This window comes from Rhinolophus hipposideros, assembly GCF_964194185.1.
Source record: "Rhinolophus hipposideros genome assembly, chromosome: 1".
Lineage (NCBI taxonomy): Eukaryota > Metazoa > Chordata > Mammalia > Chiroptera > Rhinolophidae > Rhinolophus > Rhinolophus hipposideros.
Window position 1 is genome coordinate 35001453 of NC_138047.1, and position 17116 is coordinate 35018568.

At 36.7% G+C, this 17116-nt stretch overlaps 1 protein-coding gene across 4 annotated transcripts in view; it reads left to right on the plus strand.

The window, feature by feature from the left end:
• The window catches only part of ATP8A1 (ATPase phospholipid transporting 8A1), a 216222-nt gene that overhangs the window by 149076 nt on the left and 50030 nt on the right, over positions 1–17116 (plus strand). For all 4 annotated transcript variants that reach the window (XM_081063840.1, XM_081063841.1, XM_081063839.1 and 1 more), the window contains one exon: positions 165–337. In XM_081063840.1, coding sequence (XP_080919966.1) covers positions 165–337 — 173 coding nt within the window. The remainder of the gene's footprint in view (positions 1–164; positions 338–17116) is intronic.

Consider the following 17116-nt stretch of genomic DNA (forward strand, 5'->3'; position numbering starts at 1 on the left):
CTCATCTCCTTTGAGGAGCTTTTGTGAGAATCAAATGAGTAAAGGTACATGAAAACCAGCGAAACATTAGAGAGCCCTAAAAATCAGTGTAGTTGCTGAATATCCTGAAGGTAGGACAAACAGGAATAAATGCTGATGGCATTTTTGTTTATTTAATTTTACAGGGAACGAGGGAAACTCTCAGTCGCCATTGCACTACCCTTGGTGACGCTCTTCTAAAAGAGAATGATTTTGCTCTTATAATTGATGGAAAAACCCTCAAGTATGCCTTAACTTTCGGAGTACGACAGTATTTCCTGGACTTAGCTTTGTCATGCAAAGCTGTTATTTGCTGCAGGTAAGTTCTTAATTTTGTCAGATTTCGGTGAAGCGCGACTTTATCCTAAGTTCTTGATTTTTAAAGCTCCTTAAAGTTATTCTACCCAGAATTTGTAAATGTAAGATTACTTATTAATTCAATCACTCAAGACTCGAGGTTCACCAACTGGGATAGAATTTATTAGCAGCGTTTTTGAAAGAGAGTCATAACAATCACTAGTAGTTATTGTTCATAATTTGAATTGACAGCTTTCTTGCCATTTTCTGTGTTTAAAATTCGATTATTTACCTGCATTTCCATCTGGCATCATTTCTTTAAAGGTTCTATTTTCTACACTTAAATCTCTGATCCTGCTGCTAGGATTTATTTGGGGGAATGGCATGATGGGAGGCACTAATTTAAATCATTTTCCTGAAGCCTTAGCTGTTTGAAAAATAATTACGGCCTGTACAGTTCTTCACCTTCTAATTTATAATATTGCCTATTATCCTAAAATAAAATCTGTTTTGAGTTATAAAGGCCTAACTCGTAGAATTGTATTTTTGTAAACCAGTTAGTTCCAGTCCTTCCTGAGCTTCTTGTTGGATCATCTTTCCCGTCCCTTTGTCTATATTGTTTAAACTACGTCTTCCTAAAATTTAAAGTATGTTCGTGACTATGCCCAGTCTCTTCCCTTCGGGTCGCATGAAAAGTAAGCATTTCCTTCTTCACCATCCACTTTACTGAATCTTATCAGCTGGTAAGACTAGGTCCAGGGTAGCACTTTCTCCAATTGCTTTCTCTTTCTGGAGATGAAATGTTAGCAGGAGTTCTGAAGAATTTCTTGGAATCTGTGTTTTTAATATTGTCTTTCAGACTGTACTGTTTGCTTGTATTATTTTCTTTAAAAATTAAAAAAAAAAAAAAAAAAGAATGTTGCGCTTTTCAAACCTGTTGTTTTGGTTTGTTGGTTTGGTTTTTGTTTTTGTCCAGGCTTATTCACTTAAGTATCCTGTGTGTAATAGTATCTCCAAACTTATATGCCAAGTCTTGTAGGTATTTCCTAAATTTCTATTGAAATATTAATAAAATGTAATTTCAACCATACTTAATAAATACCCTTTATAAACATTATTTCAGCCTATATCATTATATCATACTCAGAGAATAAGAGTTGCTTATTATTCTCCCCTATGGCATGTATTAACAAATAATATTACTCTAAAGCTCTTGGATAAAATATTGTACAGATAATTAAAATTAGTAATAATCAGGCTCTTTGCTTAATCATGAAGAAAGAATTGGAAATTATTTTGCCCTGTCTCATTTGCACTTTGGTATCCTCATACTTTTTTTTTTAATTAAAGCTTATTGGGGTGACAATTGTTAGTAAAGTTACATAGATTTCAAGTGTACAATTCTGTATTACATCATCTATATATCACATTGTGTGCTCACCACCCAGAGTCAGTTCTCCTTCCATCACCATATATTTGATCCCCTTTACCCTCATCTACCATCCCCCTTCCCATTTACCCTCTGGCAACCACTAAACTATTGTCTGTGTCTATGAGTTTTCATTTCTTCATTTGTTTGTCTTGTTCCTTTGTTGCTTTCAGTTTCTTATCCCACATATCAGTGAAATCATATGGTTCTCGATTTTTTCTGTCTGATTTATTTCGCTCAGCATAATAATCTGAAGATCCATCCATACTGTCGCAAATGGCAGTATTTCGTCTTTTCTTATAGCTGAGTAGTATTCCATTGTGTACGTATACCACAGCTTCTTTATCCATTCATCTATTGAAGGGCACTTTGGTTGTTTCCATGTCTTGGCCACCGTAAACAAAGCTGCAATGAACATTGGAGCACACATGTCTTTATGTATAAATCTTTTCAGATTTTTTGGGGTAAATGGACTGCTGGGTCATATGGTAATTCTATTCTTAATTGTTTGAGGAACCTCCACACTGCTTTCCATAGCAGCTGCACCAATCTGCATTCCCACCAACACTGTATCCTCATACTTTTTAAAATCTGTGTTTCCAATAACTTTTCTGAGTTCCTTGCTAATCTCTTGACCAAGTCTTAGTAAAGTTCAACTGTTGACACTTAAACTGGGTAATACTGGGCCAGACTTGGTTGTTTAATCCTTTTCACTAATGGGATCACAAGGATCAAGACAAGTTTACTCCAAAACACATTAAGTGATATGACTGTTGGCTCCTCTGTGGAAACAAAACAGAATTCAGAGCTATTTAGATAAAATGACCAGCTCCCCTGAGTGGGCGGCATCTGTTCTGTGCCCACTGTGTGCTGGACACAGACGCAGCACATACGGGGATGAATCAGACTCCCCACCTGCGCTCCTTCGTGTATCTTCCTCTCTTTTTCTTTTAAGGAGAATCACAGTTGGTTTGAAAGATGTGGGGGGCCAGTTTTCAAAAGGCAGTCAGAGCAGCTGAGCCTCATTCTGACAGCATTGCTTAACACAGTACCTCCCACCAGTCTTCAAAAAGCTGAACCACAAATTAAACAATAGCAGAGGGAGAGGAAAAACTAGAAAGCAGAGTCAAGGGAGAAGAAATATGTTCTTTGCTTGTGAAATTCCCTCCCGAGATCCGTGTTCTGGAGGCTCACAGCTCACATGGACCTCAGCGCTCCTCCAGACCCCAGGCCCCTGGGAGGGAATCACACTTTCCTGCTCACGTGCAGCTCAGCTCTGACACGGAGCTTATAAAGATGTGTGTGGCCCCTTCCTCCCTCCATCCTCCATGTTTTATGCATGTTTGAGGACTGTGGAGGTCCCTATGCAGACACTGAGTTTTATTTAGAGTTTTAGGCTTATTTGTTTGTTTGTTGAAGTAAACTATCTTTCCTCAGCTTTTTTTTTTTGTCTGATTATCTTCATACTCTCTCTTTCCCTATAAGGACTGTGGTTCAACTTCCATTCTGGCTTTGAGACTTCATCGAAGCCCATAGTCACATCAGTGCCACTGCCCGATGTCCGTCTCTGCACCTTCTTGGCTTGGCGCCTCTTGGCATTTAAACTATTGGCACGGGCCAGCTTCATGTCATTTAGCTTACTAACTTCAAACTATAATTTCCATGATAATGCTTCAATAACTGGTGAGGTATAGGCGAGCAATTCTGTACATCATTCTTTACAATTAAATGCAAGTGTCGCTCCTGGTGTTTTACACGATTATAATCTCCCAGGTTCAGGAAATTCTCTATTTTACTCCATTATAGGAGACTCTGAACATCATTTCAAAATACAGTGCAGTACTTTTTCCCAAATTCATTTACGTTCATTCTAGCTGTATGGGTTTTCCCCTCAAACTACTTTCCGATCTATTTCTTGTCAGTCCGCACAGGAAGGTAATTCAGAATCTGCCCTTCCTCTTCGGTCCTCTCTTTAGACGTAGCTGGAGTAGAAGTAGAGGGGGAAAGCTTTCCGTAATGGATAATGAGGCCCTCAATATTAGTTCCATCTTCAGGATTACATCAGCCACTCTCTTCCCTGACATTATCAGCATAAAGGGCAGAAGGCAGTTTTTAGTGTTTGCCTAAGTGACACAGTTATAAAAGATGAGCGTTTTCCCAGAAGCGTCTACAATTGAAGTGAAAGAAACAGTTGTTCTCCGTCAGTAGTGATTATATCTCTTACTCACCACCATTTTCTGAAGGGAATATTCAGAGACAGAAATAATCCCCTCGCCCCCAAATTACTCAGGGCTTTGGAGTCCTGGTTTTGGTTTACAAAGGGAAGGTTGCATGTTATGTCTCAAATAATTCTTTTTAACTATGTAAAACTCAAGAAGTAAAATGAAATCTGCTTTTACCAGTCTATCAAGTACTGTATTTTCATGAATACCATGCAGCTTTTGTTTTTACCTCTGTGCACATTTACCTGTGTAACCTGAGTAGTTTAATAAGAAACATGTATCCAGTGTTAAGGCAGTTTGCGATCAGTTGTCCTGGTTATAAACATAAACTTACTCCTTGTGGTCTTTCTTCCCTGCTATTCTCCTGCTCAAGTACACCGATTCTTACCGTTAGGTGTACTTTTGAAGAACAGATACTTTTGAAGAACAACTGAAAGCTATGGACTATCTCCTCCAAAAAAATACACATACATACAAATATGTAAAATTGAATGCACCATTTAAGGGGTTTCACAGACTCCCTGAAACTCCTTGGATGGGTAGAAGGGGATTGGGGAAAGCTTGCTCTAAGACTCATGAAGGTGTGTGTACACAACTAACATCATGAGTCATTCTACAAAGTGTACTAGAAAATAATTCCTCGCATCAGTTAGCAGTATTTTAGGCCCTAAGGTCCTACAGCTTGTATTATTGGTATAATGGTGTTTTAGCTGGGGAGTCACAAAATTCTTATTCGAATGCTATCTTGCTGGCAATTCGGATACCTAATGGTATCTGTCTGGCCTTGGTTTTGTGACCTGTAAAATGTGGAGCTTAACATACTACAGTGACTCAAATCCTCCAGGGATCCTGATGTCTAAAGAGTGGAGCTTCTCTGGCCTACAAAGGTGAGAAACCATGCACACACGCACCGTTCCTGGGTCATCTCCTTCCAACTTGAAAGCTTCTGAGCCAGACAGAGGACCTCCCCTAGCCCTTTCTTTTCTTTTTTTTTCTTTCTTTTTTTTTTTTTTTTTTTTTGACGAACCGTACTTCTGTTGACCACTCTGTTTGGGGAAGAGTCTGTCTACTGCTTGGATTAACTTAATTTGGGGAAGCATCTGTTCTACCTCTTTTAATATTCCCTCCAGAAGAGAGTGGGAATGTTCAGTGAAGTATTACCGTGTGTTAAATAGCATGTGGTTTCTGAGATCCTCGTCAGTTCACATAACCCAGCCTTTCAAAGAATTTTACGTTTTTTCTGTAGTTGTCAGTTTAGTTTAAACATATATTGAAACTTACGTTCTGTGACAGTCGGTTGAAAATTGGCCTAGAGCCTCCGGCTTTTAGACTGTCTAGTAATCACCATTCTTCTACATAATTTATGTACTCATGTCTTCTGAAAAGCAGAAGTTAAATTGAAGTAAGCATTTTTCCCTACTTGTAACATCTCTAATCAAAGTTTAACCCCCTTTTAGGTGATTTCCCTAAAGTGCATAAAAAAACACTTGACCTCACTGAGTGTCGTCACTCGGGAGTGGCATTCCAGGCAAAACCTTTCACCTTAGTCCGATCAAGAGGTCCTCCAAGAAGAGGTCTAAAGGGACACTTGGCATATTTTCTGTCATAGCTTGAGTGCATTAAATAAAGGCCTTATTTACTTCTTGAATCTTTTGGGATTGTCTTACACTGTAAGGATTTCTCTAAATAAATGTTCTACTTAAAGGTAGTCATAAGGCACAAATGAAGCTAATAAATACTCAACAGATATTCCTTTAAAGAAAAAAGTTTGTGAACATCACCGGATGCCAAGCAGATGTTTGGCTTTCAGAAAACTTACAAACTGTTAATGAATGTCAACCCTATATTTGCTTCCAAGAAAATATGAATAAATGTTGGAAATGTTGAGAGAATCTTTCTTTCATACATGTGTGGCTAAAAGAGGACATACTGAATAAATTTTATAACTTCATAAAATTCCGATATTTTGCTTAACATAGTATAATCATAAGTTGCTTTTCCATCTCATTTGCTGTTCTGCCTCTGCTGAGTAATATTAAAGGAACTACATGGCCATTTTAGAGCCTAGTAGCCAATTAGGATATATGCCACTAGGAGGTTCATATGTGATGGTAAAATATCTAAAAATGTCTGAGAAATCTAAATTCTGTAGAATCCCATTGTAATTTGATAATATATAGTTTTAGAAGTGACTCAAAATAAACCACCATCACAACACACAAATTAGAACTGCAGACTATATAATTCTGATAAAACAGTTAATCTGTACTGGAAAGTACGTAAAGCATAAGTGTACATTCAGCTCAGTGAATTTTCACAAAATGAACACACTCCTGTATCAAACACCTGAGCAAGACAACACCCCAGAAGCCCACTTAAGCTCCCTTTGGTTTTATTATTCTCCTAAGAGTAACTGCTATCTCGATTTCTATTACCATCCCTCTTAAATGATATCTTGTTTATTTTAGTCTTTTTCTGTTCTGTATCTTGCTAACTTGGAATAAGCATATATATCTTCTATAACTACATTCAAATTCTTGATAATTCTTTTCAACAATTTTAAATACAGAACTCTAGCTTTCCAGTTAAGGCCTTCCTAAAGCTTTACGTAAATCAATAAATCAGCACTCTGATATATTCTTCAGTCAAATGCAAATCTGCCTACTAGATTGCTTTTTGTTCTCCTTCCATTCTACAATGATAGAATGAATGAAAGGATTTCATTTTCTGATTTGCTACCGACATGATACATGGAGCCTACAACACTTCCCTGATCTGTCAGTCTATTGACCCAATTGTGACGGAAAGAGAAGAAGAGTTGGTTTGGCATAACTGGTTCTCCTTGAACCCATGATGGTATCTAGTGAATACCTTCTTTTTTAATAAACCTGCCTAAGCCATCCCCACATAGGGCAAATTAAAAGCATAGTTTTTCGAGCCAGGCTAGAGTTCCAGGAGTCTAGACCAGGTAGGATGTAGGCCATGACGGTCTAACAGCCACAGGGCATGGAGTAAAGAGAAAGGAAAACAGCATCCCAGGGACAATATGGTCTTCGGAAACAAAAGGCATATCACCAAGGCAACAGAGAAACAAGAAATGGACATAAAATGACAGGCTTTAAGTTGAGGCATGAAAGAGGAGAGGGTTCCAGGTAGCATTCTCTAAGAACAAGGGAATATTTTATAGAGCAAATGTGGGCAAACTTTTTCTATAAAGAGATATATAGTAAATAATATTGTTTTTTTGGGCTACACAGTGTCTGTCACAACTGCTCATCTCTGCCTTTGTAGTGCAAGCTGATGTAAAAAATTGGCTGCTGCCCAGATTTGGACCTGGGGCCATAATCAGCCAGCCAACTCCTAATATGGAGTGTTTGTAGAATGAACAGTGGAGGGGTTGGTTCTAGCAGACATTTCCTAGAATATTGATGAAGCTCTCTCCAAGCTCCCAGGTCTGTAATTTCCAGACTTTTCTTGAAAACGGTGACGTTTGCCCATTTATCCTAGCATGTTTCTCTTTCTCCATGAATCCTCAAATATGACTGACACTTTCTGTGGTGGCAACTGCACGGTCTGGATGGATATGCCATTCAATTTCTCTGTGCCCTTGAATTAAATAAAAAATAAATTAAATAACTAAATAAATATAAAAAGTAAATTAATTAATAAAACCTTAAAAGATAGATATTTCCAGAAGGTGATTTGTTTTAAAAATGAGGTGTCAATAGATATTTATGTATCTCAGCAAAAGATATATGATTAACCCAAGACCATAAACATCACATCCTGCTGTCGCCAAAATCATTCCCCTCTGTCCTAGAGAGAAGAGCCAGCAGGGCAGTGAAGGACAATACCAGGAAAGGAATCAGGCAGGAAGATACACAGGCTAGCCTTCTCCCTAAGCTGGAAGCATCCTTAGAGCCTTGAACTAAAACAAATTCTTCTTTGATTTCTATATATTCCTTTAGTTTTTGCCCTTCGTCCCATCACTCTTTACTCCAACTTAGCAAAACAATCTCAAGTATTTAATATGTTCCCATCCTTCTGCCATACTTTATTTGTATATATGTGTAGCTCTGAAAAATACTTGTATATGTGTGTTGCATTTAGGGATAGGTATACAGAGGGTGCCAAAAAGAAATGTATACACATTTCAAGAAAGGAAAAAAACTGTATTAAAATTGTAATACTCAATATATACTGACAACAAAAGATGAATACAAGTCATGTGTATACATTTTTTTGGCACTCTAGTATATTTGTAATGATATTACAGCATAATTTTTTAAAGTTTTTTTAAATTTGTCTACAGTTTTGAGACCTGTCCATGTTAGCAGATGTACAACACATTTATTTCTTCTCACTACTGCTTACTATTATACTAATGCACATACATCATTTTATTTATCTGTTCCCATAGTGATGGTCACATAGGTTGCTTCTAAATCTTTGCCTACCATGGAAAGTGCTGAAATGAGTATCCTCTCTATGCACCCATGCAAGTGGTTTTCTAGGACATATGCTTAGGAATGGGAGTGCCTGGCTGTGAGGCTATATGCATATTTCATTTCAGTCAGAATTGCCACACTGCTCCAAAACACTGCACTAGTGGGTCCTCCCAAATCCATGTAGGAGGGTTGCTTTTCCCACTTTACCATAAAACTTAGCATTCCTGAATTTATAGCTTTGCCAATTTGATGGTTGAAAAGTAGCACCTTGTTGTTTTGATTTTCATTTATCTGATTAATAGGGATATTCAGCATCTCTTCATGTAACTGTTTATCTCCCTAGAGTTCAACTTTTGAAGTTCATTCATTCATTCATTCAACGTGTCCTTCGAGCACCCACTATATGCCATGCACCTTTTTAAGAGCCATAAATAGAGAAGTGAACAACAGGAAAAAATAATCCCTGCCTTCACATTATAGCTATTGCTCGATACAGTAAATATGCATTCAAGTGGCAGTAATTGCTGTGTGTGTGTTAACAATTGATCTATTGTACAGTGGTACCTCGGTCTTCGAACGTAATCCGTTCCAGAAGACCAAGTTCTGAAATGTTTGAAAACCGAGGCACAGTTTCCCCATAGAAAGTAATGTAAAACGGATTAATCCGTTCCAGACCTTTAAAGTCAACCCCTAAAACTGCGAATTTAGCCATGAATTTTGCTATCTAATGATACCATAGATCCATAAAATTTACAGTTTTCATAAACCAAAATATTCATCACCGGAGATGTTTGAAAACCGAGGTACCACTGTATATCAGACAGACATATGAAGTCAATGGTTACAGTTGCTATGATGAAAAGTTGTACATTGATGAGGGATAAGGATACTGAACTTTCTGTTGATAAGTTCTTTTTTTTCTGCTATGTACAAGAATTTCTTGTGTGTTCTGGACATTGATTCTTTGTTGATTATAAACATGGTAAATATATTTTAGTCTGGCTCCCCTCTTCATGCTGCCTGTGGTGTTCTTTCTTGTACAGGAATCATTGACTTGAGATAGTCAAATTCCATTAATTATTCCCTTTATAGTTTGTGCTCTGGAGACATTAAGAACTTTCCACTCACAGAGATATTCTCCTACATTTTCTTCTGTTAACTTCACAGCTTTCTGTTTTCCATAGATAAAGCTGTGATCAAAAACTACAGTGAATAATTAAATTTAAAAAAAAACTATTACAGTAAAAGACACATTGCCATTAATACCCCTCAAAATATTCCCCCTTGCTTTGAACACTTATTCCATCATTCTTGCCACTTTTTGAAGCAGTCCTGGAAGTCCTCTTCCACGAGTATCTAGTTGCGCTATCATGGCTGTCTTGATGCCTGGAATCAATTCAAACATTTACCTTTTATGGTCATTTTGACTTTGGGGAAGAGCTAGAAGTCATACAGTGCCAGACCCAGTGAAATTGAAATGTTTTTATTTGACAAAAGTGCTGTACCAGAAATGGTGTGTGACAGGGAGCCTTTTCATTGTGATAAAAAACTATAGTGAATGCTGCTGCCGAGTTCCATCCAATGGAAAGACAGGGATCTTCAATATGGGAAGCTGCACTACGAACCTTAGTAACAGTGTGATACGTTTCAACTTATTCAGTGCAGTTAGTTGGGTGTGAGCTATGGTTGAGAGAAGGTGCATTTTAAAGTGTGCTCTAAATCATCCTCCATCATGATAAGCTCCGTGTCACACATCGCTTCTGGTACAGCAATTTCTGTTAAATAAAAACATTACAGTGTATTCTCATCCACCTTTTTCACTGGATCTGGCACTGTGTGACTTCTGGCTCTTCCCCAAAATCAAAATGATTCAGGACATAGAGGCAGCCATGACAGCACAAGTAAAGACACTCACAAAGAGGACTTCCAGAACTGCTTCAGAAAGTAGCAAGAATGATAGAATAAGTATGTTTGAAGTGAGGGGAAGTATTTTGAGGGGGATCAATGGCAATGTGTCTTTTACTGTAATATTTTTTTTTATTTAAACATTCACCATATTGTTTGATCACACCTCGTAGGTCTTTAATTCATGTGAAGTTTAATTTGTATATCTTATGAAAGAAAAGGGATCCAGGGTTTTTCATTTCTATACAGTGAGCAAATTCTCCCAATAATACTTACTAAGCAATCCACCCTTTTCCTTCCACTTGTGATGCCATGTGCTCTAGCGCTCAGACTCTGGGCCCAGACTTTCCAGAATCTAAGTCCAGGCTTTACCTCTTATTAGCTGCGTAATACATTGCTTAAATACTCTAGCTTCAATTTCTTCATCTTTGAAATAGAGATAAAAATTATTGTTCTCATAAGGTTGTTAGGAATAAATGGGTTAATGTATGTATCAGTGCATTGGCAGCTATTGTTAAAAATTATGTTACTCTTAGAAATGCTATCAAATTTTCTTTTATATGAACTAATTGAATATTTCTGGTAAGAGAAATGCTATCACACAAAAAAATTCTCTCTAACCATTAGGGCCTTTTCTGTGTCCTAAATTCTATTTTGTCTGATATTAAAATTCCTTTGTTTCATGTGTGCCTTGTCTTTTTTTCCTAAACCCTTTTGTTCAATTCTTCTGGATAATAGAGTGATTAAGAATGCTGTCTCTAAATCCACATTGCTAAGGCTTGCATCATGGCTTTACCACTTACTTGCTGTTTTACCTTAAGTTACATAATCTTTCTGTACCTCAGTGTCCTCATTTGTAACATGACAACAGTAACCTACCTCATGTAGGGTTCTTCTGAGGTTAAATGAGTTAAAACAGGTAAAGAGCTTAGCACATAGTAATCAAATAAGCGTTATATTAGCTGTTATTATGAAGTATGTCTCTTTTAGACACCATTTTGCTGGATCTTTTTGTTTTAGTCCAACCTAAGAATCTCTATTTTTCAAATCAATTAATTTAAACCATTTATATTTATTGTAATTATTGCTTTGTTAGACCTTATTTCTCCTATATTATTTTGTGTTTTCTATTTATTATGCTTTTTTGTTTATTTTTCCCCCTCTACTTTTCACTGTCTAAATCAGATTTTTATCTGCTGGTTTGAAATCTTTACAATGTATAGCTATCCTATGTCTGGCTATTTCTGACGTTTTGATAACCATATTTTTGCTTATTTTCTATGTTAGTATGTCTTCTTTCCCTGCCTCCATAAAGAGACAATAACTGAAGATATTAAAGTAATTTTGTGTGTGTATCCTGTGTCAGATCTTGTTTCTTTGTAAGGAACCTGCTTTTTCTCTCTAGAAGCTTTTAGAATTTTTTTTTAATCTTAATTTAACCATAATGTGTCTAGGAATAGGTACCTTTTTTTATATTTCTTTTTAGCACTGTATGAGTCCTTTCAATCTAAGGACACAAGTCTCTTTAATTCCGGAAAAAATTAATCATTCTTTTTCATTTTGTCCTACTTATTCTCTTCTTGGGGAAAAAAAATATGTGTGTGTGTGTGTGTGTGTGTGTGTGTGTGTGTGTGTACACACACTTATATATTTCACCTCTATTGCTCCATGTTTTTGTTTATTGTTTTTTGTTTTTTTCATTTTTCTTACAATCTTTAATTTCCTTCTCTATTTAGTTGAATTTTGAAGGTCTATCATATTTACAACTCAGTTTACTATTGGCTTCTTTCTTTGAACAGTTACATTTTTATATGATTTATTTTCAGTTAGTTCTTTATTATAACAAGTTTGTTTCAGTTTCTTGTTTCCAGTATCTTCCCATATCTTTCCAAGGTTTTTTTTAAATCATGCTTCTTTTAAATTCTTATATCTGTTTGTACTAGTTCCCTACTTCCTTATATGTTGTTTAGTTCTTTTGTGCTTATGATCTTCTCCTGTCTCAGAAGTTTTCTCTATGAGACCATTTTTCCCTGTTTGCCCTAATGGCAGTAATATGCCTTTGAGAAAAAGATAAAAGCTAGGTTCTAACTTGAGGTAAAGTTGGAGACAGGGCTCAGTCTGAGCTTAGTGAATCCCGATTTTCCCCTAGTTTCTTTACCCAGCCACAGCTCTTGTTAGAGGCAGCCACATTCTGATGGAATTGAGGTAACACTCGAGGGTCTGTCAGCATGCACATGTCGTTGGCATCTGTCCCTGACTGTCCCCATGCCCTGAGGTTGACCAGAAATCTCTGATTTTCTTGGTCCAAGGCATATGGTGGGAATTTTCCTGGGGTCTTAGCTTTAGGGCATTGGAGATACTCCTGGAATTGGGTATTGTTTTTCAAACATGTTATTTTGGGGACTTTGAGTTTCCACTAGCCTAAGCCACAGTTTACAGTTGTAATAAAAGAGGAGCTGTTAGCTCCATCCAGCCCAGTCTCACCCACCTCACACTGATCATCCTGGGTTTACACAGGGCATCGTGGGGAATGAACAGTACAACTGAAAAGCTTTCCCCCTGTTTGTTCATCTATGGCCACTTGCATACCACTCTTTCCCTCTGTGCCCTTTACTTTCTAACAGGTATCCACCACTTATCTGAACCATTAAAACTGAAAACAGTAGTAATTTACCTATAACAACCTAATTTTCACAAGAATTTTGCATCTAGAATACATTGTAAAATAATTAATAATAATAATAATAATAATAATAACAATAATAATAAAATGCATTGTAAAAGGAAATCTTCTTAAAAGTTACTTTCCTCTTTTGTCCTGTGGAAAGGCTCTCTGTATTTTATTCCTGTAGACTCAATCTCTATGTTATAAGGTCCCCTTGACGCCTCTGACTACACAGTATATCCATAGACGTTGCTTTTGGAGGCTAGGAAAGCACTCACTTTTCAGTCATTTGAAAACCACAGTTCTCTTACCCAGAAGTGGCTGAATGTTTCATTATGTACCATATGCTAAGTATCATTTTTAGGATTTGCTATGTAAGTAGCTGTTTTCATTCCAGTAATAAATTGATGGTGAATTTCTAGAAGTGTTACAATACTTGTGTTAAGTTTGGTACATGTAATACAGATTTTGTTTTTTTGGTCACATTTTAATTCCTCCTCAGTTCAAAACCTTTTTTAATTTACAAATTTTAGTTCACAAAAGAATAGAGTAAGTTTTTCTCTTAGCATTTTCTCTCTTTTTGTAATTTCTTTATTAGTCAGCAGAATATGACTCAGTGGGGAACAGACTTACATTCACAAGGAGAAATCTTAGGAAGTTTGTTGCAAAACAAAGTACAGCAGATCACTCCACTAAGGATTCTGATCTCTAAACAGTCACCAGGAGCGGTCCCCCCAGCTTAGTAAATACAGGGGTTCTATCAATACAGGGTCACTATACAAAACACTTCAGGATAGTAAAGAAATGCTATATTCCTCCGTGTCCTTAAAATTCTATTTCTAGATTCACCTTCTAAAGGCAACTTTATATAGTAACTTTTAAGTGTACAGTGTTAAGTCTTTGAGATAATATTGTATTATCAGCATAATTTTTACTGTATGAGATATTTAAGGTTATTAACCTAAAACACAATACAGTGAGATAAAATTATTGTACTCCTTTTGTCTACCTATAAAAAGTCCCTTAAAATATTCTTTATTATGTGCCTGTGTATATACATGCACATATAATCTTTATCCATATTCCATTCAGAAAGGTGATTCATTTAGCTAATCCCATTAAAAAAGTGCAAAATGAGGCTCATATAATTTGGGCCACTCCATATACTTTCCAGTTTACATGGTAAAAATTTCCAGTGCTACACTCTAATAGTCACAGGGCAGTGTGAGTTACTACATAGCAAATAAGAAAAGTAATGAATAACATGTGCAGAAACTACAGCCAAAATAATATCTGAAAAACATTTTGCACTCAATGCACTGTTAGGTTGTATTGCAAAGGACCACCCTCTGTTTGTGGAGCCACAGGGAAGAAAACCGGACGTTTACAGCACATAATAGATAGGTAGTCTTTTTTGTAGAGGCTCTGGCTTCTCCCAAAGAATAGAGAGCAACAGTGGAAGAGAACTGTGAATAATTTAAATCCTGATGCAGACCCATGGGTGGTTAGAAAAAAAAGAAAAAAAAACTCAGGGTAGAAAACAGTGCTTTTATGGTGTTTCTGGATTATACATTGGGTCATGGTTGGTATTTGTAAAATTAAGGTTTAAGAGATTCTCAACCCGTGATGTGTGGTTTTTAGTAGACATTTGGAAGAATTAACTTGTGTGGTAAGATTGTTCTAGACTATTATGAAAATTGTACAAGTATAGAAGCAAGTATACAAAAGGCAAGAAAATAAACTAATGAGTGAAGTGATCTTTTGTGAGGTAGGAACAAAACAGTACAAAGGAATATATCCTAGATAGTTTTTAACATGAAGTTAAAGAAATTTAATATATGCTTTGTTTCTTTTACCTGCTGTGAGCTCTTTTCCTTGTCAAGGCCAAGTCAAGTTCTGACTCATCAAGAAGCCTCTTGCGGCCCATGCTAATTTCTACATCCTCTGAAATTATCAAGTACTGGTAATTATATCAGAAAGCTTTATGCTACACTCATTGTTCACGTCTTGCAGTTTGTTTTGCTATCTTCTACCTCCCTTGTAGCAAGAAACAATTTTTTAAATGGATGCTTTAAAAACATAGATTTTTTTTTTTAACTGCATCCCCTTAAACCACGTTCCTTCCCTAAGACCTGCTGGTGAATTCCCCCAGCACGTCTTGCCCAGAGCTGGAAGGATATTCGTTAGGGCACTCCTGCACTTCTCCCATGGGCGCGCTTGGTGCTTACAGGGAATCTGGGAGTACCTGTTCCATAATATTACTGTTTATTCCTGTTTTACTTCTTAAAGTAATCATCCTTAAATTAAGTATTTCATAAGTCTTCAAAATAACAATCTAGTCAAAATCCTTGCTAGGAAAACTGGGTTATAATGCTCTTGAAAGACTCTGAGTTGCTAAAAATTTTGCTGTTGAATTTAGGGATGGGTACTAATATAATGAATGGGGGGAGGGCATTATTACATTCTAGTCTCCACCTTAATGAAACCAACCATGTATTGTGTCACATGAGTGCAGTTTCTGCATCTAAATGCAGAATTTCAAGCAGCAGACCCTTAGGCAAAGTAAGATTCTTTGCCCAACAGCACAAGTTTGTACATTTATATTTTGAGTTACGTGTTTTAGGTATGTATATTTTGCTTTTTATGAATCCCCACTTAAATCTGATATCTTTATTTAGCAACAACTGCTTTTTCAAACCTGTCAGATAATGCAGCTGCCACTGTTTCTAGAGTCTTCTTCCAGCCAGTTGTCTACATTAGCTTGATGATGGAAGCAGATGCCTTTGCTAGTAGCAGTTGCAGTGGTGATTTGGGGGATGTCTGTTACTGCATCATCATTTAAAAAAAAACACACAGGCATTGTTCTTGCCAAGGGGAATCCTATTCTATCTGTACCGCCTGAGTTAACCACACCCCCGTAGTTGATAAAAATCCTCAGGCACTTTTAATTTGGGGGTACTGAAAATTGTAGTGTCAAGCATAGAAAACGGTGGTTAGTTGTAGTAGTCATAAAAAAATAAAAAAGTTTAATCCAGCTCTTTTCTGATGCTTCTTTAAATCACTAATATTAGCTTACCATGCAGACATGTCTCCTTCATTGCATGTTCATTTAGGGAGAAAATAGCGCTGTTCTGTTTTCTAGTTCCATTGATCCCATGGTGTAACTTCACAATGTGTTTACTTTGTGAGCCTGTTAAATTGTGAAGGGAACTTGATAAATGTTTTCAAATGCCTTCCTCTTTTCATGCCCATTTCCCATTTGCTTTTTAGAACATTTCTTGGTGAACATTCTATAGTCCATGTTTAAAACATCGGCCTAACGCCAGTGGGCTTACCAATTTATAGTAACCTGTTAAGAAAAATTAAATAAAATTTGAAAATGACATGAAAATTGCTTAGAAGAAAAATCTGAGCTGACAGTGAAAAAGCCCATTAATGGCCTGATACTCATCCATTCCCTTGTATTCACAGTCATGTCATTTTTGTACAATTGCCAGACTCTGAAAGGAAATTGAAAGAAAGAATTAAAAATAAGTCTTTCATAAAACAGCCCTTTACTGAGTACCTATTTTGGATCAGCACCATGAATACAGAGATGAGGAGACTGGTTCCCTCTGCAAGCAACTCACAGTCTGATGCAATGATTCTCAAACTTGAAGTAAAACCTGGAGCTGCTCTGACTGAAGCCTTTCAGAAGGGCAACTGGGGCCTCCTGAAAGTACAGACGTGTGCAGAGTATCCACTGCTAGGAATATTTCCTAAAGAAATAATCAGGAAAGTGGGCAAGATGTTGAATCTTTCAGAGGAATGATCTTCGGTTTTAAATAGAATAATAAATGGTTTACCAGATGTTCTAAGCAGATATTATTAGACACCTAGTCCACTTAATCTTGATGAAGAATTTTGCTCTGAGTTACTTTTTTTGTCCACTAGCGTTGTGTGTGTTAGTTGTTTCTTAGTATGTCGTGACCATCTCCATGGTTTATTGAGCCGGTTCACTCTTTTGTTTTCCTTTCTTTCTCGTTGATGGCCAATACAGTGTGAATAATATATTAATTATGCTGATGAATTCTGTCTTTGAACCTTTCTGTCAATTGTTGTGGGTTTTTTTTTCTTAAGTGGCTTTTAAAAG